At 38.9% G+C, this 25,002-nt stretch overlaps 1 protein-coding gene across 1 annotated transcript in view; it reads right to left on the reverse strand.

Moving 5' to 3' along the window:
* The window catches only part of GPD1L (glycerol-3-phosphate dehydrogenase 1 like), a 922,781-nt gene that overhangs the window by 400,116 nt on the left and 497,663 nt on the right, over positions 1 to 25,002 (reverse strand). Inside the window, exon 5 of the mRNA XM_044086437.1 lies at positions 23,784 to 23,896. Within this exon, the coding sequence (XP_043942372.1) occupies positions 23,784 to 23,896 (113 nt within the window). The remainder of the gene's footprint in view (positions 1 to 23,783; positions 23,897 to 25,002) is intronic.

Below are 25,002 nucleotides of genomic sequence, written 5' to 3' on the forward strand. Positions count from 1 at the left end.
TCCTCAAAAAGGTCTGTTGGGGGGGAAGAAAATTTGATCCCTATGGCAGATAAAGTCTTTCCCTCCTGCTCACTTGTGTGTAAGAGTTTCCTTAACTGATGGTCCAAACAAAGAGGAACCATCAAAAGGGGTGTTAATGAAGGATGCCTTAAAGGGTTCCGCAAACGCAAAAAGCCTCATCCAGGCATGTCTCCTAAGGGCTATGCCTGTGCCGGCTGCTCAAGAGGTTTCCTCTGCAGAATGAGAGATTAGCCTCATCAAGGAATTAGAAATAAACGATACAGTGGCCAATTGCGGAGATATTTTCCTGATGTCCTCTTCCAACAAGGACTCTGCCAGAGAATTGCTAAGTTCCTTAACCTGATCCCTCTACAGACATGTCAAATGTGTCAAATAATTTAATGGTCTCAATGAAAAAGTAGCTGGCTCCTTCCATGCCGGGTGGGCAACTAAATCAATAAATTTACTTCACAACAAATAAAATAAAAAACAAAAGATAAAATCCAAAATATAAACGACCAAAAACCAGGATCGTCCACAATAGATATTTAATCCAACCTCTAGTGCCTCAGAAGTAGCCTTCCAAGGAGAATACATACAAAAAAATGCTGCATATATTTATACAATAGTATAAATCAATTAACCAATAAATCAATAATTCAAACAATTCAATAATTAACCAATCAAAACATTTCAGATAAAAAAAAACATATAAACATTTTCCAATTACATTCTATATGAAATAGGTGAAAGTAAAAGAGCATTTAAAACTAGGATTCAGGAATATATCAGAGACATCAGAAATTAGAAAACAGAGAGTCCACTTGCAATGCATTTCAAAAAAACATCACAATAGTAACCCACAAGGCTTATTAGGAGCAGTTTTGGAACATATTCCTAATACACAGTATAATATTAATGTAAAGAAAAAAACTTTTATATAAAGAAACTCTTTTTATATTGAAATACAGCATTTTAAACCCTAGGGGCATCAATATAGAATGTAATTGGAAAGTTTTTATATGAATTTTGTATCTGAAATGTTCTAATTGGTTAATTATTGAATTGTTTGAATGATTGGTTAATTGATTTATACTACTGTATAAATATGTGCAGCATTTTTTTTGTATGTATTCTCCTTGCAAGGCTACTGCCGAGGCGCTAAAGGCTGGATTAAATATCTATTGTGGAAGATCCTGGTTTTTGGTCGTTTATATTTTAAATCAATAAATTTGTCCGCCAGAGGGGTCACCCAGGGGGTAAATGGGCCTGTCTTGAAGGCCTCCAGAAACACTGACTCCACGGAAGAAGGGGGTTGGGATGACCATCCACCGTTTTGCTTCAGGATTTCCAAAATATTTCCGAAGGAGATGTCATCAGGTGGAGATCATGGGGACACTTCTCCTTCATTGAAGTCAGTGTCTTCTGTTTAGGACTCTAAAGGGGAGTCCAAATGCACCATTTCTTCCAATTAATCTCTCCCATGGGATTCCCAGAGGAGGAATTGGAGGAAGGGGGACCCCCTGAGGGGGATAGGTCTGGAGGCTCTCCTGGAGGGGCTGACTACAGACAGGATGAATGGGTACAAAAGCTCAGATCAGAGGAGATTGGGTAGAGTCCGGGGGTTGAGGAGCTGCATCTCGCATTCTCGAGAAAGCCCTCTCTGCCACCAGAAAGACAGATTAACACAGGGAAGCTCCTTCTCCCTCCCTCACAGTTGAAGCCGACAAGGAAGAAATCATCCTGGATTCACTGCCTCAAGAGAGCACCGGACTGGAACTGTTGAGGGCCAAAGCCCCTAGGGGAAGGGACAAATCCAACAACATTGGAGCTAAAACCAACCCTAAAGATGTCGGCACTGACATCTCAGGTCCAGGACTCACTCTTTTCAAAGGGCATTGGTGCAGAGCTAGTCTTGGACACTGATGGAGTCATAGAAAGAGAAATTCTCAGCTCCGACAATGGATGATGGCCTTCTCGAAAAAGCTGGATCCTGTAGTTCCAAAGCTGGAGGTCAGATCAGAAGAGAAGACTGAGGTACTGGAGTTGGAGCTCTCACTGATCCACTATGGGAGAGAGACGACAAAATTCCAACAGAATCTGAGCTTTGATAAAACTCCACATCATCCTGTCCATGTCTAAATGAGACAGTTAAGAAGAGCTTGAGGAGGATGATGAATGAGTGGACATGACAGGGGAGGGGCTGGTACGAGCAGTCAATGCTGGAGAAGGAGACTTTCTTTGATGCGGAGTATAGCTCTGGGACCTTAGATCTGAATGTTTCAGACCAGAGGAGGATTTGTCCTGAGATGGAGCATTCTTGATCCGAATGATGTCTAAAGGATCCGACGGGGCGCTTGACCCGAAGGTCGAGGATTCGATAGTACTTGGATCTTTGCAGGTGCCAATTCTGTCAGATTCCAAGTTTTCAGATCCAAATAGGCATGGATATCTATCAGATTCAAAAAGGCTGGATCTGATAATTTTTGCCTTTTTTCAAGTACAGAAGTCGTAGTCCCTTGGGATGCTGAGGGTTACGCTTCTTAAGCTCCTTGGAAGCAAAAGGCGTACCAGAAGTTTGAGCTCCAGAGGTCAGTAATAGACCTCTCAAAATCAGCTTGTTTCTGCAGTCTTCAAGGGTGTGGGGATTAAAGGCCATGCAAATCTCACACTAGGCTTCCAAATGCCCTGGCCTGAGACAATACACGCACCTCTTGTGGGCATCCAAATTCAGAATCTTGTGCCCACAAGAGGCACACCACTTAAACCCTGTAGGTTTGTCAGACATATTAACACATTAACGGTTAACCACACACACACACACACACACACACACACACACACACACACACACACACACACACACACACACACACACACACACCAAAAGAAGTTAACAAAGTTAACAATATTAACTTCTCAACTATCATTCTACACTACAAAAACAAAGATACTGGAAATTTTTTTTCTTTTTTAACAGATAGTAAGGAAAGGAAGAAGGAGATGACCGATGGTCGCTGAAGACACATGGAAGGGGAGGGGAAAAAAGCCTAATGCCAGTGAAAAACTAGCTTAATAGGAGGGGAGGACAAACATGAGAGCAGATAACACTAACATTAGTTAGAGTTATGCAAAGAAATTAGAAAACAGAAGCTAATAGATTTAGAAAACAAATCACTTATCTTTGTTTGAGGCTGTGAAGATTTGGTAGAGATGGGAAAAGGCTGCCAGCCTAGCCAAATATAATTTGATACATAATTCTATCATTTGTAAATGTGAAATGTTGAATTTAAAACAATGTGGCAACATTGTCATCTACTGTAAAGAAAGCTAAGTCAAGCATGTCTTGTTGGTCCTTTGAAATTAAAATAATTTCATCACTGCCTTTGATGTTTTACAATTCGGCTCCGGTCTGGCTAGAAGAAGGCTTCCTGCCTATTATTTCTATTGTTTTAAAGCTAAAGTTAATGACCAGAATTTACATGTGGAATGCCCTTTATTGCTCTAAGTGTAAAATAATGTAAAAGCAGTTTCTGTGTGGCCTGGGAACCAGGAATGTGTAAAAGGTGATATAATGTTTAGCAGAACTGCATTTTCAATTTAAACAGTGAGAACCAGAGATTTTTTTTGTCTGACTATCCAACTTATCAGTACTGCCTCTGTCTTATGTGAGTAAGTTACTTTAAAAGTATGTTTTCTTGTAGCAATAGCTAGGAAATTAGAAAAGATTAGACTAAGTGTTTTTCTGTTATGTCAGAACTGTACTACGGAATTATTTTAAGTTTCTGTGTGATCTCTGAACTCTTGAATAGCACTGTGGTGTAGTAGTACTGTCTTGTGTTTTTAGTATTTATTATTAAATATTTTTAAACCCTTTTTAGAGTACAGTGCATATTTATAGAGTTTATTGTACAAAGCCACTCTAATAAGCCTTAAGACTGTGTAGTCACACTTACCAATTGGATAATAATATTGCACAGTAATAATTGGACACCCTTTTAAGGGCCTTTGGGTAGCTGATAATTATTAATTGGTGGTGGCAGTAATTACTACCGTATAGTCTGTGTAAAGGGGCACAGCTGGAGAATCTGTGTCAGCCTTTCCCAGGAGTGTCTGTGAAGTTGTATAAATACTTATCTTAAATTGTGTGTGTGTGTCAGCTAATTGAGAGGGACACGAAGCACTGGTTGGACAGAGAGGGTACTGGAGGTTAGCTTGCCAGCTAGGCTGAGATCTGGACCCTATAGCTGTGCCAGTGGGGAGTCTTATTGGGGACCTGGGAGCAAGGGGGCAACCAGCCCCAGATGGACTGTGATCTCTGTGTGCACTTAAGGGAAATTGTACTTTACTGTGTGTATTTATTATCCCTTTCTCTTATATGAGACATCCTCTCTGGTGTTACTGGTGAGGATTGAGGCTCCTTCATTACTGGGCCAGGGTACGGGCATCAAAGAGGTATCAGAATCACATCTGACCTGGAAGGTGGCAAATGAGCTCTGAGGGGTTAGAGGAGAAGTGAAGCATTAAGGGAGAGGGAGAAGCTTGAGGCTCGGTTCATAAGTCTTGAGAAGTGGCCGAATTGGATCCAAGATCAGATCCAAAGTCCCAAGAGTGAGGAGGAATGAAATGGACAACATCAAATTATATAATTATTGATCATGGGATAGGTAAGGCTAATCTAACACCTAACAGGTTAGGTTAATTCAAGCACGAAGAGAGAAACTGGTTAGACTTAAAATGGCCCACAAGGGCAATTAGCCTAGTGCTTTCCTATGAAACTATGAAGCTGTATTGAGCTCCTAGGTCACTGTAACTTGAGTAAGGGCAAACCCTGGCCACAACAACCTAATGAGAGGAAAGCATAATTCTGTTCATAGGTTCATAGGTAGATACTATGCTATCTGCCCGAGGGCATTTTTAAGCCTAGCCAAAGTGTGTCGGCTTTCACCGCCCCATTGATTAATTAACTGAGCCTCTGTCAAGCAGAGGCAATGAAGTGATCCCAGGGGTGTATTTTCTGTTACCCATCCACTCGTCAAGGCTTCTCTTGAAGAGTGTTAGTGAGGGGTTCTGCCTAATGTAGTTAGGAATTTTGTTCCAAAGCATGGGGAGTCTCTGTGACAGGAATCTATCCCTCCAGCATGTTCTATTTATTGTTGTGGGAGGTTTAGCTCACTACAGTGCATGACTCGCAGTGACTTGGATTTCTTTAGGTGGAGCACGTCCATCAATTCTGAGTTGGACATGGTTTTGTAAGTCAGGCAGAGATCACCTCTGAGTAAGCAATATGCCACTGAGTACAGCCGGAGTTTTTTCAGTCGGGCTGCATAGGACATATGTTTGAGGCCAGTAATCCTCTTGGTGAGGTGCTTTTGTGGTCTTTCCAGCTGTTGGAAGTGTCTTGTGAGGTACATCCCAAATGGGGCATTGTACTCTATAATGGCTCTAATGAGTGATGAGTAGAGGGGCACTATAACCTCTTTATTTCTAGATGTGAACCCCTTAGTAATTAGATGGGCCACATAGAAGGATATCTTAACTACTTTGGCAATATAAATGTCAAAGGAGAGATTACTATATACCTGGGTCCCCAGATCTCTTATTACCTCTTCTGTATTAAGGGGGATGCCGCCTATGTGGTAATTCGTGTGTGTTTTGTTTTTCCCAAATGGGATGACTATGCATTTTTTGGCATTTAGCTTGAGGCCATGACTTTGACACCAGGTGTCTCTCTCAGTAAGGCCTTTTTGAAGGATGTCCGTGTCAGCCGGAGAGTCAATTATGGCTCCCTGTTTGCAGTCATCGGCGAAATTGGTTGGACATAGTCCTCCTGTGTTTGCCTGTACTTCTGAGAAATATATGCCGAACAGTAGGGGTCCCAGAACCAAGCCTTGCTGGACACCTGTTAACGGCATATTCACAAGAGATTGGTTATAGCACTTCTGAGTGGATACTGTCATTGAGCCTCTTAATGTGCAAAAAACAGAACTGTAAAGAGAGACATATTATGAATTTTAAAAGTCAAAGAGCAGCATTGCCCATGTCAAATATTAATTTATGTCATTATTTGTACAAGTACCCTGCAGATGCAGTCTTCCTTTATGAAGTCATGACTGCAGTATATAAAGAAATGATTACTTCTTATCCATCCATAAATTAATGATTTGTCCTCAGAATAGCCACAGAGTGTTTAAATACAACAAATGACACTTCTTATACTGCAGCCAGTAAACATCCAGCAAATGCAACAAATGACACTTCTCACACTGCACTATAAAAAAGGACCAGCACTGCAGTAAACCAAGTCCTTGGACAAAAGGTACTTAGCAAAAAAAAAAAAAAAAAAAAAAAAAAAACCTCGGACTATGGAAGCACCCAAAAGTAAACTTTATTTCAACAAAGTAAAATGCAGCAAAGCTTTCAGGTTCATAGGTAGGTACTAGGCTATTGGCCCTAGGGCCTATATAAGCCTAGCCAAAAAGGTATCCTGGCTTTCGCCACCCAAGAAAATTATTTTCCTGTGCCCTTGTCAAGCAGGGCCACAGAAGTGATCCCCGGGGTGAATTTCCTATTTCCCATACAATCATCAAGATTTTTCTTCAAGAGTGCTAATGAGGAGCTCTGTTTGACATAGAGAGAAAAATCTGTTCCAGAGTATGGGAAGTCTCTGGGACAGGAATCTATCCCTCCAGCATGTTCTGTTTATTGTGGTGACAAGGTTTAGGTCCCTAGAGCGTGTAGCTCACAGGGATTGGGATTTCTTTAAGTGGAGCATGTCCAACAGCTCTGGGTTTGACATAGCTTTGTATGTTAGGCAGAGATTGCCTCTGAGTAGGCGATATGCAACGGAGTAAAGCTGGAGTTTTTTGAGACGGTCTGCACAGGGCATCTGTTTGAGGCCAGTAATCCTCTTTGTGAGGTATTTCTGTGGCCTTTCCAGTTGTTGTAGATGTCTTGTGAGGTACATACCAAAAGGGGCGTTGTACTCTATAATGGGTCTAATGAGTGATGAGTAGAGGGGAACAATTACCTCTTTTTTTCTGGATGAGAAACCCTTTGTGATGAGGTGTGCCATATAGAAGGATTTCCTGACCACTGTGGCAATGTGATTATCAAAGGAGAGACTACTGTCCACCTGTGTCCCAAGGTCTCTTATCACACTTTCAGTGTTAAGTAGTGTGGTAGTTCATGGGTACAGAGTTTTTACAAAAGGGGATGACAATGCACTTTTTGGCACGGATCTTGAGGCCATGGCTTTTTATTTTATTTTATTTATTTTTATTTTATTTTATTTTACATTTGTTGACCGGGAAAGTCCGACTGGATACATGTCCATTTTCAGCGGAGGCCCGGGGAGAAAAGCTCCACAGTGACAATAATATAATGCATAGATATAGTAGATCGAGGTAAAAAATAGACAATGCCTAGAACTATGGTACAAAAACAAAACAAAACAAATTCATTTACTATACTAGAATAATGCTATAGAGGAGATTTCATACAGTAAAGTACATTGATCTTAAACATTCTATAGGATACATAACTATTTATACTGCTTCTGGTATACTGATACTCCATCCAGAACTATCCATTTCAGTTAAGAGGAGAGAGAAAGAACTGTGAGCGAGGGGCTGAAACTAGGGAAGTTTCTATACTTGTATGAGAGAGGATTAGTCAGGACTTGAGCACTGGCAAAGCCAATTTAACTTTAGATGTTGATTTAATCTTTTTTTGAAAACAGATAGGGAGGAAGTGTAAGTAAGGCTAGTAGGAGAGAGTTCCATATTTTGCCAATAGCATTGCTAAAAAGTGAATCCCCACCTACATTGTTTGCTTTGACTGTTTTAACTAGAAGCTTGTTGGAGGAACGCAAACTACTAAGATTGTTATAAGGTCTTATTAAGTTATTCAGGGCTGGAGTTTTGTCCGGTTGGTTCAGGATTTTAAATGCTTCCATAAGCTGGGTTTGCTGTAGGAGGTTGGTGAATTCTAACCAGCCTAATTTTCTTAGGTTGACACAATGGTGTGTTCTATAGGGCATTTCCGTCGCAAATCTGGCAATTTGATTATAGCAGCGTGTTAGTTTGTTTAGTTCTGTTTTTTTGAGATTAGTAAGTATAGGGGAGGCATATAGGAGGGAAGAGAGGAGATGTGAGCGGGCCATAGTTACTTTCGCTATTGGAGTTAGAAAAGATTTGATCCGGTATAAAGACCCAAGTTTTTTGTTAACGGTTTTGATGGTCTGATTAATATGGATATCAAATTTAAGTCTGTTATCTATGCATACTCCTAATAGTTTTGTATAGGAGTCTGGAGAGATGACAGTCCCATTTTGGATTGGATAGAAAATGATATAGGTGTGGACTTTTGATTGGGTTGGAAGAGTAGTAATTTGGTTTTGTTTGGATTAAGGATCAGTTTACGTCCTAATAGCCAGTTTTCTACTGTCCTAAAGCATGCTTGGGTTTTGGATAATAGGTTGTCAGGGTTAGTATCAGCACAGACTAATGTCGAGTCATCTGCATATTGAATGCAGGATGCTTCAGGGATGGCTTTATACAGGTCATTTATGAAGATAGTAAACAGAAGAGGCCCCAATATGGATCCTTGGGGTACTCCTATGGTATTAGGTAGGAGGTTGGAAAGTTTGGAATGCCAAAGTTCGGCTTGTTTCCTATCAGAGAGATACCCATGAAACCAATCTAGAGCTAATTTGTCTAGGTTGAGATTTTCTAATGTTTGATGTAGTAGCTGGTGGTTCACCATATCGAAGGCCTTGCATAGGTCAAGAAATAGTGCTGAAGATATTTTTTGTCATTTCGATAGTGATTGATAGTATCGGTGAAAGAAAGAAGTGCAGTGGTTGTACTATGGTGGGGTCTAAAACCGTGTTGTGTATCCGTTAGTAATTTGTTCATGGTAAGGTAGTGAAGGAGTTGTTTGTGTATACATTTCTCCATGATTTTGGCCAATGGTGACAGTATAGCTATGGGCCTATAATTAGATAGTTCAGTTGATAGGCCTCCTTTATGGAGGGTATGACATGGGATACTTTCCATATAGATGGGATAGTGGATTCTGCTATGGTTCTATTGATTAGTATTGAGATAGGATATGCTATGACATCTGCTGCTATTTGCAAGTATTCAGCAGGGAGAAGGTCTGCTGAGAGAGTAGTTGGCTTAAGTTTCTTTAGTAAGGAACATATATTTGCAGTAGGGACAGGTTGGAATTTGAAGGTTGATTGTGACTTTTGTAAGTTTTCCACTTTACTGGAGTTGGTGGATGGTAGTTGGTTAGCTAAGGATTGTATAGTATCAGTAAAGAAATTGTTAAAGGAATTTGCTACGTCTTCAGGTGTTTTGTCACTTAGTGTTTTTGGGGTAGGGGTAGAGGATTTACCTGGGTGGAGTAGATTATTTAATCCTGTCCAGAATTTTTGAGGGTTGTTTTGGTGTTTATTTTGGAGTTGGCAATAGTAGTTTTTTATCAGATAGAGTTGCTTTTTGGTCTCGTTTCTAAGTTGTTGAAATTTTATGCGGTCTGGGGTTGATTTTGTTGCACGCCAGGTGTTCCATGTTTTGTTTCTACTTTTTATTAGTGCTATAGTATTTTTGTTAACCAGGGTGCAACGTTTGTTTTATTCTGATTGATCTTATTGGGGCATGAGCCTCAAGTATAGCTAGGAATGTCCTATTAAAAAGATGGACAGCCTCCTCTAGGGGGAGATGCTTAAGGGTTGCCCAGTTAAAGGATTTAAGTTCCGACAGGAATTTAGTGTGGTCAAAGTGTCTCTTATTTCTGACTGGCCTATACATAGGCAGGGTGGAGTTTATTGTCTTCTTTTTCATAATATAGGTAATGAGGTGGTCGCTAAGATCGTTTGGGAGGGTCCCAGCCATATATGTTTGGGGATGACTGTTGATGAGTATCCAGTCTAGGATGCTCTCTTTTGATTATTATTACCTACTCTGGTGGGGGAAGATACTAACTGACTGAACCCCTGTAAGTTGATGTGGGTAGGGTTGATTTCTGAGGAGCATTGCTTCCAGTCTATATTGACATCTCCTAGAATAATGGTTTCTTGAAGATAGTTGATTGATAGCCAGTTGAGGATATGTTCAAGGGTGTCAGAGTTATTCCCGGGGGGAATATAGATCACAATTAGATTAATACTTTTGTCTTTGTTTATTTGTAGTTTGAGTGCAAGTATTTCAGCATTCGAGATCTGGGGTGGTTGAGGAGAGTTAATGGTGACATCCAGTGTGCTCTTATAGAGCACCGCAATGCCTCCTCCTTTTTTTGTAGTACGATCTGCTCTATATATATTATAGCTTGGTGGCATTATCTCGTTGTCTTTGGTCCCTTGTTTTAGCCAGGTTTCAGTTAGACACATTATATCTGGGTGGTACATTGCTATTAGGGCATGCAAGTTATGTATCTTATTATTTATACTTCTTGTGTTTAAGTGGTATATTTGAAGAGAGTTTGGTTGGGTAGCTGGTAGACTATTAGCAATTTGTGTGGCTATGGGGCCTGGGTTGGGATGGATATCCCCATCTATGGTTGTATTTTTTTTTAGATAGTCTCGTAGTCTCATAATCTTCAGAAGTAGTTTGAGTTCATGTTTGTATTTGGGGTGCTTTTGTTTAATTTGCAGGGGGTTATGATGATTGGGGTGGTATATTTTACTGGGCAGATGGAGGGTGTTAGGTTTATTCTGGTTTCGGGATGAGATGGTACTAGTTTGGCCTCTGGGGTAGAAAAAACCTGATAGGCCCTGGTCTTCATATCTAGTTATTAGATATAAGTTAATAATAAGTAGTAGAGTACAGGATAGAATTATTAGCATTGGCTTACTTGTAATGGTTGTTGTTCCTTCATTTTCTATTTGGGATTGATTGAATAAATTGTTAAGATATAAGAGGGTAAGCAAGAGGAAATTGGGTGAGAAGTGGGTGGGGATTTTAAGGTCGGGTTGATTGGCTAGAGAAGAGAAGTGGGGATGTGGTTTGTTAGGTATAAATTTAGCTGTACTTGGGGCGGGTGGGATTTGGGGGCGGGGAGGGGCGCGGAGCGAGCCCGAAGGCGTGCTTGAGCGGGGTTTATCCAGCTCCCTACTATTTAGTGGCAAGTAACAAGTCAAACGACAAAATGGTAATTTATCCAAATGTTTCTTGTGGTTTAAACACCAGCCTCTTTCAATTTTAGGTTTTGAATTTACAGGGACTTTCTAATGTTAGCAGTAGTAGTATTTACAATGAGGGTTGTTCCTGGGGTTTAGCGTGGATGAATACTGCCGTGTTCTGAACCCAGTATACTAGTAGTTCTAAAGACTGGTTTACAATTATTATTGGAGTATTTGTTAATTAAGTTAAAGACCTTTTCAAATGATCTTCTGTGAGGGGCTATTTTATTCCTACTGTGCTCCGTAAGTTTGTTGTACTTGTTGCTTGGAGGGAGCGAGATTCTTTAGTTGGGGACTTGCTTATGTTCGCTAGATGCGAACAAAATGGCTATCACCTGGATGGAAATAAGACAAGACATGTACATACATTAGGACTTGGCGTTTCTAACTGAAAATCTTTACAGTAGAGACTCAAGACAGTTACAAACTTGATTCCGGGTTAAATAATCATAGAGCGCACTCCTATTAGTACAATTTTCTTAACTTAATCCTTTAGCAAAAAACTGTACAGACTTATGTTATCTAAACAAACAAGTTGCGTATCACAGTGTGTAGACGCCGTAAAATGCTACGCTGTTATGGCCTCAGTTGAAATGTAATGCTCCAGCGAGCATATAAACCATGTTTCAGTTTGTAAAAATAGACAGCAAATGAGCAAAAGCACTGGTCGCTTATTCTCTAAACACAGCTAGAGTGTATTACACAAACTTAGGCCAGCTAGATTGAGTCAACTAAATATACAAGGTAACTCGTGCATACACACACGCTACCAGGTTAACCAGGGTTCCCAGGAATAGCTAATTTACTATATACTTAGGTAATATTAATATCCACTGCATTTAGTCGCTAGGATCTTTACAGAAATATGTAATTGCTAGGATAATACTTACAATTCCTGCTTAGTGCAACTACCGACCGGGTTCAGGATCACAGCAGTGATTCAAAATATGGCGGTACACCTGGATAGCTTAGTAACCTCATGTGCGTCAGAGGTAGGGGGAGGGATAGAGGCTTAGGAGCGGAGCGAGGTTTATCCAGCTCCCTACTATTTAGTGGCAAGTAACAAGTCAAACGACAAAATGGTAATTTATCCAAATGTTTCTTGTGGTTTAAACACCAGCCTCTTTCAATTTTAGGTTTTGAATTTACAGGGACTTTCTAATGTTAGCAGTAGTAGTATTTACAATGAGGGTTGTTCCTGGGGTTTAGCGTGGATGAATACTGCCGTGTTCTGAACCCAGTATACTAGTAGTTCTAAAGACTGGTTTACAATTATTATTGGAGTATTTGTTAATTAAGTTAAAGACCTTTTCAAATGATCTTCTGTGAGGGGCTATTTTATTCCTACTGTGCTCCGTAAGTTTGTTGTACTTGTTGCTTGGAGGGAGCGAGATTCTTTAGTTGGGGACTTGCTTATGTTCGCTAGATGCGAACAAAATGGCTATCACCATCCCATTTCTGTGTAGCTCCTTCTGCTGTTTACTTGACATCTTCCATTCTTCTCCTGAAAACTCAACAGCAACATCTTCAAAGCTTTGTAGAACCTGAAATGTACAAGTGTATAGTCTAAACAAGTCCCATCAATTCTTCAAACAGCCATCTCCCCAAGTTAACTCCTTCTCCAGCAGGCTTACACAGACTTTAAAGAACAGCCCAGCATAATTTTGCCATTATCTGCAAAACTAACTACAAAATTCAAGTCACCTCTTGTCCAACCTTTGACATCAGGCATCTGTCTCAGTGACGCCCTTATGTAGGATGTCCACATCGCTAGGAGTTTCGATTATGGCTCGTAGTTTGCAGTCATCTGTGAACTTAGTTAGCCAAAGACCTTCTGTGTTAGCCTGTACTTCAGAGCAGTAGATACCAAACAGGAGAGGACCCAGGACTGAACCCTGTGGTACTCCACTTGTCACTGGTCTGAAGTCGGATTTGGAGTCTGCTACTTTCACAGTGTGGGTTCTGTCAGTAAGCCAGTTGGCAACCCATCTTATGACATAGGGATTTATACCTAGTTTAGTGAGTTTATCTATAATTCCAGAGTGGGGGATGGTGTTGAAAGCCTTGGCGAGATCTAGATAGGCTGTGTGAACCACCTTACCCTCATCTATGGCTTTGGTGACTGCTTCAAAGAAGTCTATCAGGTTTAGGCGACATGATCTGCCTTTCACAAACCTGAACTGTGTGGGGTCCAGAGTTTGGAGATTACCAATGTCTTTGTTTATGAGTTCCATGATGATACGTTCCATGGACTTTCAAACCAGGCCCATCAGGTTAATGGGGCAGTAGTTCCCAGGGTCTGTTGTGGCCCCCCTTTGTGGAGTGGGATAACTGTCGCAGCGCGCCATTCAATATGTACAAAGCCTTGAGGTGAGGCTATAATTGAACATGGTACTTAGGTGTGGTGCCATTTCATTCTGTAGTTCATGTAGAATGCAGCCTGGGATGTTGTCAGATTTCATGGATGCTGTGTTCTTGGCTTTGGAGAGTGAGATTTTTACCTGTGCAAAAACATTTTTACTGTTAGCAAAAACCCTTCTTCGGTGCTTCAAATTAGTGGCTCTCCATTTTATAACCTTCATAAGTCATGTGACACAACCCGAGTCTAATTTAAAGCAACAGTATTACAATTCAACATGTTAAAATCTTAAATTATAAAAATAGATACATTGAACCATATTATGATATCAAAAATATTCATAAAAATTCATCACTAAAAATATAGGAATATATATATAAATATGTTAAAAATATTGAAAAATTTATAAAATATGTTATGATATGGTTCAATGTATCTATTTTTTGTAATTATTGTTAAAGTTTTAATATGTTGAATTGTAATACTGTTGCATTAAATCAGACTTGGGTTGTGTCACATGACTATATTCAGTTTGTAAAATGGAGAGCTACTAAGGTACTTTGAAGCACTGAGGAAAGAGGGTTTTTGCTAACCTTAAAGCTTTGCTAAATTTTACTTTGTTGGAATAAAGTTTACTTTTGGGCATTTCCATAGTCCAAGGTTTATTTTTTTTGTTGTTTAAGTACTTCACATACTGCAGCCAGTAAACATCCAGCAAATACAACAGATGACACTTCTCACGCTGCAGCAGATCTTCTGATATTCATTTATCTGTGTTAGGATAGCCACTTCCTTTGCTTTTTCCTACCAGCCTTATATTAATATGCACACTAATGCAGTTTTCTAAAGTTATCCTAAAGTTCTCTGTATAAAGTTACAACTGATTTTAACAAACTAACACTGTGTCCAGTATTAAGGCCAAACATTTATGAGGGCAGCAAATTTATTTATTTATTTATTTTATTTTATTTTATTTTACATTTGTTAACCGGGAAATTCTGACTGGGCCAGGTCCATTTTCAGCGGAGGTCCGGGGAGAAAAGCTCCAACATCAATTTACACAAATACAGTACATCCAGCATAATACACAAAACATGTTACATAATGTATGCTGAGCATAGTAATATAACAAGAATTAATAAAAACACTCCAGGTAAAAAGATATAGAACATGGGTAAAAAGACAATGTCAGTTATACATTGGTAAGAAAAGAAAATATATCAAGTAAGATTTTACAGTTAAAAGTACCCTTTCAGATGACCAAGCCTACAGGGGATCAGAGAGGAATATGGGGAGTTAATAGTTAATGAGACTGTTCTGCTTCATCAGACAATGTAAAATAAAAACTGCTTTATTTTATTTATATTTATTTATTAAGGTAGAATACTAATCTCAATGGGCCGGTTTTGGGTTCAGCCCAGTGTTTTAGATCAGTAAATACAGACAAAAATTTTACATACATACATACATATACACATATATATATATATATATATATATATATATATATATATATATATAAAATACTTGTGGAAACCTTGCTGTGATGACCATCCATATATAAGTGAAGACAACTGAAATTAAACTACAATACAAAAAGATAGAAATGTAGTAGAAAAACATTACAAAGAAATTTTTACTGTACACAAAAGTCCTTGGTAGTCGGAGTACTTGTGAAGACATAAAGTTGTGCTTTTCATGATATTTAAGTGACTGAATTTGCTGTAAATGCCTAACAGAGGGGATTAAGGATAAGTGTAGGGGTAACTCGTACTGCTGACCAGATGACACTAAACACGGAAAAGGAGGAAGGCTACTGCCTAGGACAAAGAGGAAGCGTGAGTAGATGGACACATCATAGAGAGGGAAGAGGTTAAAAGAAGAGAAAGAGTATCTGAGTACATAGAGTGGGGGAGAAGGGCCTAGAAATGGTGTAGTTTAGAATCTGTGCTAAAACGAGCTTGGTCTACAAAGAGATGAGATGCAATCTGAAGTGTAAGATGAGAACTGCATTTCTAGGGCTGTAATAAGACTTGTCTAGTGATACTGTTATCCTGAAAGAATGTGCACTGTGCACTTTTGAACATTTACATTTCTTTTGTTTAGGGAAAACAGCTATTACAAATTCACTAAACAGATCATTTTTATAACCAGTTACAAACGATTTAATTAAATTATATCAAGTTGTATTATTCAAGATAAATCGTTTACTATGATTGTGGGATTAATAATATAAAGAATATAAACGCTAAAAAGTGAATATTTTAAATGGCACTCATCTTTCTCATTATTTAAACCCATGAAAGATATTTTTGGACAGAGTTGATTAGTGACCTGGAAATGAGATATGGCTCATCAGAAAATGTTATTAAGGTTAATTAATATAATTTGCCCTTAAGTCAAGGAACATTTCAGGGCTGTCACATTCCCATTTATTATTTGCTCAATGAGCTTGACAATTAGCTCAGACCATCTGGGAGTCTACTTTTTAAAAAACAACAAGACTCTTAAATCTTGTAATGAACTGAAAGCAGCAGCTGGGCTTTTATTGAACAAAACTGGAATACAGAGGTTTTCTGACTACTAACGTTATATAGTTTAATACTTGTTTACCATCGGAAAGTATAGCACTGATACATAAATGCATTATTGTTATACAAAATCATTTGAGAATGAAGCGCTGCTAATGCCAGATTACAATACACAACTTATAACAGGCATTTTAAGGCAAATCTCCAGCTTTTTTTCAGAAAGTTAATTGGTAAGGAACAATGTCCCCCTGCCCAAAAATGATCAGTTTGGAATTTTAATAAATGAACTATTTTAATGTGATTTATCAAACATTCATTGATTTAAATAGGCAGAAGAATAAATCCACAGAAACAAGCTGGACCAAATTAGTTGTTTTCTAAATACTCACACTCCTGACCTATTGCCATAACTGAACATTGGATCAAAAATGACAACTTACTATCCAACATTTTTTCTATGGCTTTAGTCATGCCTTTGATGTCAGGCCAGGATACAAAGGAAGTGGAACCAGGTGCCAGACCAAGACACAAAGGAAGTGGAACCATTCACCTGTAAAAATCACACCTTAGTGTTTCTACCATTGGCCAGACAGACACTGATACCAACTCGCTACTCATATAAAAATCCTCCTGACAACAACCACACCTTTTGTGTTGCAGTGGTCTATCTCCATCATCTTCCCAAAAAAAATTCTAATCCTTGTTTCATAACATTACTGTCAACCTTAGCAGACATAAAGACTCAATTATCTTAGGCAACTTTAATCTCAAGCTTCCTGGAACCATTTCTAATATCACTGAATTTCTTGCAGACCAAAACTTCTACAACTAATTAAAACTACTACGTGTGCAAACCCTCTCTCCAATCATCATTCTCTGCTTGACCTACTCAACTAACCAACCAGTCCTCTAAAATATCATACATTAATGTTCACCAGCCAACCTTTAGTGACCACTGCCCATCATCTTCAAAACTGATAATCTCACTATCAAACCAACCCCAAGCCTGGTGTAGAGCACTGATCTCCATGGACCTTTTTAAAACTCAAACTGGGATTGCTGCCTGCATAACGGACTTGCTAAGAGTCACACAGTTAGTCAGTGGAGGCTGAGGGAATCAAACCTGGGACCAATGGACCACAGGAAACAGCTCATGAACAGATCTTTAATCATCTGCATTAACTGTCAGACTAATTCAAATACAACAAGCTACCAAGAAAACCTAAAGAAAAATTGTACTCCTATATTGTAGCAGTGCCAAGAAATAGCCTCTGTATATCTCTTATCTTCACTATTATATGCTACCCGCATCTACACCAAACTTCAGAAATCTTTACTAATAAAAACTGAAGAATGCAATAACAAGAAAGCGAAATTTGCCATTAACTAATCTCGTAAAATACCATCACTGCCTAACCTTTAAATAGTTAAGCTGCTTAGCACTTCCACATTCTTTCTAACACCCAGTCAGCAACTGTTAATAATATAATTTACAAACCTCGAAACTGTCCTGCACGCTAAGCCTTAGTGGAACCTTAAACCTCTGCATGATCACTTTACTGCAAGAACAAGTCCCTATTAACCATAATGAAAACCCACAACTCTGATGGTCTGTCCTTGTACTCAAAGCACATCTCCAAAATCTGGAATTATATCCCTACCACCATCAGACCACAAACAGACCTATCCAGATTCATAAACATGCTAAGAAAACACCTCCATGGGCCAGACCACATCGGCCATTGCACACCTACATTACCATTATGCACCTCAACAAAGCAAATTTTCAATGTAAATTTCCCACTTGCTTCTATCTCTTTGCCTTTACTGCTACTTCTGCTGTTTCTATTTGTCTCTTGACAAGCTTTTCCCTCCAGTAAAATTTCAACTTTTTCTCACTACCTTCTCCATCTACCTCAACTTGCCTCTAACTTACCTTTTCTCTGTATCACCTAAAAATATACACTCTACCCACCTTTCCTCACCTACCATTTTCTTTCTACCCGTATCACATTCTGCTTTCTACCTATCTCTCTCTCACAGCTCCTCTCTCTCTTTTTCATTCAATTTGTTTTGTATTAATATATAATGAATTTGTATTTTACCAATTGCAGATTTTCTCTAGTATAGCTAGCTGTCTTTCAGTTATTTTATGTCTATCTTCTAACTTTAAGCTTTACATTTTTCTGTATAGTATAAAGTTGCCTATTTTGCAATTGGAGCCGTTCTCCCCTAGGCATCTGCTATAAACCCCTGTCAACAAAAAGGGTAAATAAATAAGCACAAATAAATTTAAACATAAACAGATATTGACATTAGCAGGTAGGATCAAATTATAGTCAGAACGACTATTAGAAACTTAAACTGAGTATTCTGTAAATTTCACAGTTTCAAAGTATTGCTTATCAGTTCCTTCAGACTAACAAATAGAAAAGCGTTCCTGAACACTGGGATTCCAAGGCATTTATGCTTGGGGAAGCCTGTTGCACCAAGCATTTACATGTCACCAGAGACTGCGATTTCTCATGCTGTGTAAGCTAATTAGGAATAGCAGAAGCCTAATCCAGATTTCAACTCTTTCATGGGTCCACAAAGGCACCATGCTTAGAAATTTTGCAGTGGTATTGAACCCCAATACAAAATATCTATGTGTCATAGCAGTGGATAACTGTCAGGCACAGAGAGTGACCCACCTGCATGTCATACATGGTGCTGTGGTCAGCACATAATGGAAAAGCCATAGGCCTGCAGTATGAGTTCTGAAACATCAGTAGGGCTGTACTTGGGCAGGAAAAGAGTCCGTAGGTGATAAGCAGAACCATGTGAAAAGGAGCTAGTGTTGCATGTGAAACATTCCCTACATTATTTAAAGCTATTAACATTGCACTTGAATGTCTTAACCCAACAGCGTACTACCCCTGTCTTTAGATGCCTGATATTGCATGCATGTCAAAGTTTTACTTGTCATGTATGTGGTTTTACAGAAAACATACATATGCCAAGCACAGACAATAAGATTTACATAAACATTTTGCTTTCACCTGCACTTAGTGAAACATTTATCCTGCAGACTTGCATCATTCTGTTACTGTTATTTAGTATTATTTGTAATATGTCTTCCTGATATGATGATGTACTATTCTAGACAGCATTACAGGATGGTGCTAAACCTTCACAATGCTGTGCTAGAAGTTAAAGGATCTGCCCCATCCCATATTGCTGTTCTGATTTCTGGCCTCAAAAGACAGTGTTCTGTATAAATGTGAGATTTTTAATATTTTTAAAAGTTATCGCATAAATAAATGACATGAAAATTACAGTATTTATTAAAATTCAAAGTGACAATTTCTTTGCCTTTGAAATTAAGAGCCACCTCTAAGGACAGTGTATGACAATGGGTCAAATCATTTCAGACAGACCTATATATATATATATATATATAATAGGTCTAAAAAGCGGTTAACTTCATTATGAGCATACAAGCCATCTAACTCCACTGCCCAATGGATAAACCCCACAACTTTCCCTTACACTCCCTCCACAGAGTTAATACCGACCTCTACAAGCAATGCCACATGTCTTAATACCCCCACCACTTTTCTCCACTTCTGACTGATGGTCAAAGAGGTCTATTGAAAAAAAAAAGTTTCAAATAAAAAAAAAAAGTGACTTTAATGTATCAGCCCAGGTACACAAATGTAAGAAGCTTGACTACAGAGTATTTTGTGAATTTTAGAGCTGTAGTTCATGGGTCCACAATAAATAATTCCATCTCATTAAAAATAAACATGATTATTTAACCTCAAAACATCTAGAACCTTGGGAGGTCACTAGTCAGAAAACAGCAACACTCACAAGATTGCTGGGGGCTAGCTTTCCTGCATCCCCTAACATTGAGGCAACCCCCTCATCTCTCTCTCTCTCTCTCTCTCTATATATATATATATATATGGGTCTACTTTACATGATCGCCTTTTCACAAAGTCGAAATTCATATGGCCGAAACCATATGATCGACTTTTGAAAAGCCGGACATGTAAAGTAAACACAAAAACACAACCAACACTTACCTAAATGCTGTTAGCAGGGGGGTTATGCCCCTCTGCACCCCCCGCGGGGGCCTCTACCCCCCCACAGCCCCCCATAACTAAAATATACCAACTCCGAGATCACACTACAGTGAGTAAGATGGAAATTTTCCCATTCCGCACTGTACGGAAATAGCAGTTCCCCATGGTTGGCTTTTCAAAAGTCGATCATATGGTCACGGCCATATGAAATTTGACTTTGTGAAAAGTCGATCATATGAAGGGGACCCATATATATATATATATATATATATATATATATATATATATGTGTGTGTGTGTGTGTGTGTGTGTGTACTCCAAAATCACAAGAACTCCAAAGATCATGAAAATGAGGGATCTGAGCTGCCATGCCAGGACCCCTGCAATCTTTTATGTTTGAAATTTTAAGCACTGATCACCTATCTGGTGGCAAACAGTAGGCTTCCTGCAGTTTCACCTGAAACTAAAGCATGAAAATGCAACATCATAGAAAAAAAACTTTTCTGTTACATCTGCTTGACTCAAGCCCAGATACTTACAGGCTGATGAGTACTCAAAATGACAAAACATTAATATCAGTGGAAGTCAAACAATGTAATTGATCTCAGTCTTGACATAGCAGATCATGGCTTCATCATCTTACCAGACTGACAGCACTGTTTCTGTCATCACGCCATCATTGCCCTGGCTCTTCCACATACTGAATGGGGGGGGGGGGGGAGGGGGGCTGAATGTGACTGATTATGCTGTCTCCTTTCTGCATACAACTCCCTAATGTGTGAGAAGTGTAAAATCAGGGCTGTGAACACCAGCAGTGTATTTCTCCTACATGAACTCTATCATATGACTTCATAAACTCATTGTTTTTAATATATATACACATATATGTGTGTGTGTTTGCGTTTATATGTGTGTGTGGATATGTAAATACATAAGCACATATGTCTGTACATGTATAAATTACATATGTATCTCTGTATAACACAAACAAACACACGCACGCACGCACACACACACACACACACACACACACACACACACACACACACACACACACACACACACACACACACACACACACACACACTCATTTAGAGAGTCTGGTATAATGACTAGTTTTCTTTACTTATTTCAGAAAAGTCTGTCTGCTTTAACAAATATTTCCTATTTCCCTAACCAACTTGTAAGGACTGTCCAAGTTGGAGTTGGAAAAATGTACTCCTCATGAATCATTTATCCTGCTTCTTAAGACTATTCCTGTAAATACAGCTTTAAAACTAGTAACCAAAAGAAGGGATTCTGTTTACTTAACAACTAGATAAGATGACTGACTGGTGCTCGGACCCTTTTCATCCATGACTCAAACAGAAGGGGAAAAAAACAAAGTGCACAGTTGCAAGAACAGCATGTTATATACATGACAAACTAGTTACAAATGTCATACATGCAATACAGCTATGAACATTTATATTCCAAAACAATGGTCTGAACTGTAAAGACAGTGTGGTTAGACAACAAAACAAAATAAGATTATTCTCTAATTATAATGCAAGTGCCGTTACGCAACAAAACAAAATGATTAATCTCTAATTATAAAGTGACTAAAGCAAACATTATTTGTCTTATCTAAGCAACTACAATAAAAGAGAAAATGTAAAACTATAATAAGTAAGTGAGTAAGTAATAGAATTCATATCTAGCATTTCAGCTAGCAGCATAACACAGCATCCTAATCGTGCATATTCATACCTGTCCTTTTCTGGTGCTATTGTCAATCTGGGACAGCAAATACTGTGAGTGCTTACCCTACTATATTGCAGGGGGCATCATCCCAAACATATCTTCCCTATCAGATAAAGACTACTGGAAAAGAACTCAGGACTTATCTCAGCAACTCTAGCCTAAGCTGCAGATACTGTGCCTTTCATTACAATGTAGGAAATTGCATTGTACTTAATGCACACAATGCGAAAATCAGGCTTGAGGCAACATTATGATATGGAAGTCTGTGTTAATGGCACTTCCTTTGCATTCTCTCTACTCTGAGCTATCAAGATTTATATTTCTTTTGATGCCTTTCATCACTGTTCAATACAATGAAGTAGCGGTGAGTAGAATTACAATGAAGGCACTGTGCTCAGTGTTATCAAAGGGCTTCTCTAGCATGATAAACATTTCATTAACTGAGCTTCAGAAAGTGCAGAAATAAAAGAGTCCATTTGGAATTGAGACAGCCAGGTTAATTACTCGTGTACTGCCTTGAACTCCCAATTAAGTACATTCTCTCATGCCTTTCAGCCTTCTGACATGAGTACCTCACAAAAATAAAGCATACATTCTTCCCTCCGTAGCCTGGCTTGCACTTCATAGTTTCTAATGCCAGGGTTTCACAACAGTTGAACATCAACCAAAGGCATCATGTTAACTTATTAACACCAAAAACGATCACTAGTTTAAAAATACATTTTATGATATACATTCCATGAAGTGTACTCATGTTATAAATAATCTCTGATTCATTAACTTTCATTTTAAAAGTTAGGAATAAAACACAAAGCTTCATGGAAAAGGGAGATAAAGTCCTGACTATGACCCATGCATCCCAAGCCTGATTACCAGTCTAGGCACTGAAACCCTCAGACTAGAGGTGAGACGTAGAAATGAGAGGCCAATATCAGATGACCCCCATCCTTGCAGACGGGTGGATGGAGGAAAACAGCCTGACTAGCAGTTTGACAGACACCCAATGAAGGTAGCTATTCAGCCTGCAGATGTACAGGCTAACCCACCAAGCTGCACATTTGCAAAGCAGCTGCGATTTGACTCACATGCAGAACTGTGCATGGGTCAATGGGGCAGCACTCTGGGATTGATGCACACAGCAGACTACTGTGCATTATTCCTTTCCGTTCATATTTCTCTTATCCTTTCATACCTCTCATCAGTTTTAAAGCTACATTACTACTTGTCAGTCTGTAAATATTACTAAACTCAAAAACACCCCAGTTGATCTTTTCCCTGCAACCATCATGTTGTAAATACATTAGCTGCCAATTAATGTTAATTTCTCTGTTTATGTGTGTGTGTGTGTGTTATAATGCTATGTTCATGTAAGAAATATTTAAAAATCATGCAAATAAACTCATGTACAGATGCTTTTTTACCCTGCAATTACAAAAGTACATCATATGTGTAACTTAAATGTGGAGCTTTTCTCCACACGCCTCCACTGAAAATGGGTTTTACCCAGTCAGACTTTTCCCAGTCAAAGACAAAAAAACACCTTATGTCACACCTGCTTAAAACATATTAGCTTTGACATCACTGTATTTTACAAAAGTGAATTCTTTGCAATACCTCAGTCTTGATCTATAAACATAAATCAAATTGCACATTTGTGACCACAGATAAGGCTGTCACTGACATATTAAGGCTGGTACCAGTATCCATGTGAGTTTGCTACCATCTGGAGCCATTTTTCCTACCTTTACTTTTGATCATTTTAGCGGTGTTCTCCCTAAAGTAATATGGCTCATCTGTTTGGCACAGCAACTACTAGACAAAGTATTCTGGACTGATTAAAATACTTGGGCCCTGTGCAGAGTCCACTAAATGGCAGCTGGGATTCTGCTTACCTTGAGTGCGCCACATAGTTCTACGGTGTCAGCATCCTCCACCACTGTTATGCGGAAATTCTGGGTTTGCAGGAGTTCTTTAAAAAGAAGTCCATGATCCAAGACTTTGCTTCCTGAAGAGGAAATCATAATTAAGCTTTCATGTCTATGTTTGGATATGTATACGTCTTTAAAATTCATTAACATATAAAACCACAAAATTGCAACCTAATCATGTGTAAGTGAAGCAACATGCAGGGAAGCAGAGTTTTTACATTTACAAAACATACTCTGGGATACACCATGATTCTCACTGATACTTTATAAGTCTTCGGAGTATAACAGGTGCTGAAAAGACTATAATTTAGAATTGTCAACTGGAAAGCATCTGACAGCCAAGTGATTAAAAAAATCATCTCATAACCTCACAGAGAGAGAATGTATACAACTCAGAATGCTGCAACCCCTGGATTGTGTAGATGTGTGAATGGACACAAAGCCTTGAGAAAATTGTTACTTATAAACTATTTTTTTCTTAATTAGCTAATTTTCAATCAGTCCTCATACTTCCTTGGAGAGCTATTGCTTACACAGTTTGGCAGATGCCACACAAACACTTCAGTGTTCTCACTACATGTCATTCTGTTATCGGCAGGATTCAGTGCTGCAGGAAACTAGACTTCTACCCCTGGGACGGGTAAGTCAACATTAGCTGCTCACTACTTTCCCCATTCCCCACCCATCTCCTCCAATACTCAAGCCATTAACTGAAATCAGGTCATCTGGGCTATACTTACGGATCCATCCCTTCACACCATGAAGCCAAGACTATGGTCTTTCTTCTTGGGCTTGGACGTGTCAATGTCAGGATACCTTCAAGCCTCAGACATGGCATTCTTAATGATCAACTTTAGGAATAGGATGACCCAATATGACTCCTCCTGTTCCTCCTTCCCAAAATGTTTGTTTAGATATTTTTCTGGGGAGTGTCTAGTGATGCACTTTCAAATTCAACTGACTAAAAGCCATTCAAAGGAGTCATCAAATGTGGGGATGGAGATAGAAGGGGAGGACTTACTATCCTTATTTGAAGGACAGCCACCTTAATCAACTCTAACTTAGCAATAGCTGTGAATTAGATGGTGAGTGAGTGAGTCAAGCTGCACTGTTGTAAGAAGCAGTCTACAAAGAGGCTCAAGTGTTAGTAATGGGGAAATGCAAGCTAGGATGGCACCAAGCA

This window comes from Protopterus annectens, chromosome 10.part0 (genome assembly GCF_019279795.1).
Source record: "Protopterus annectens isolate FY-2018-M chromosome 10.part0, PAN1.0, whole genome shotgun sequence".
NCBI classification, from domain to species: Eukaryota; Metazoa; Chordata; order Ceratodontiformes; family Protopteridae; genus Protopterus; species Protopterus annectens.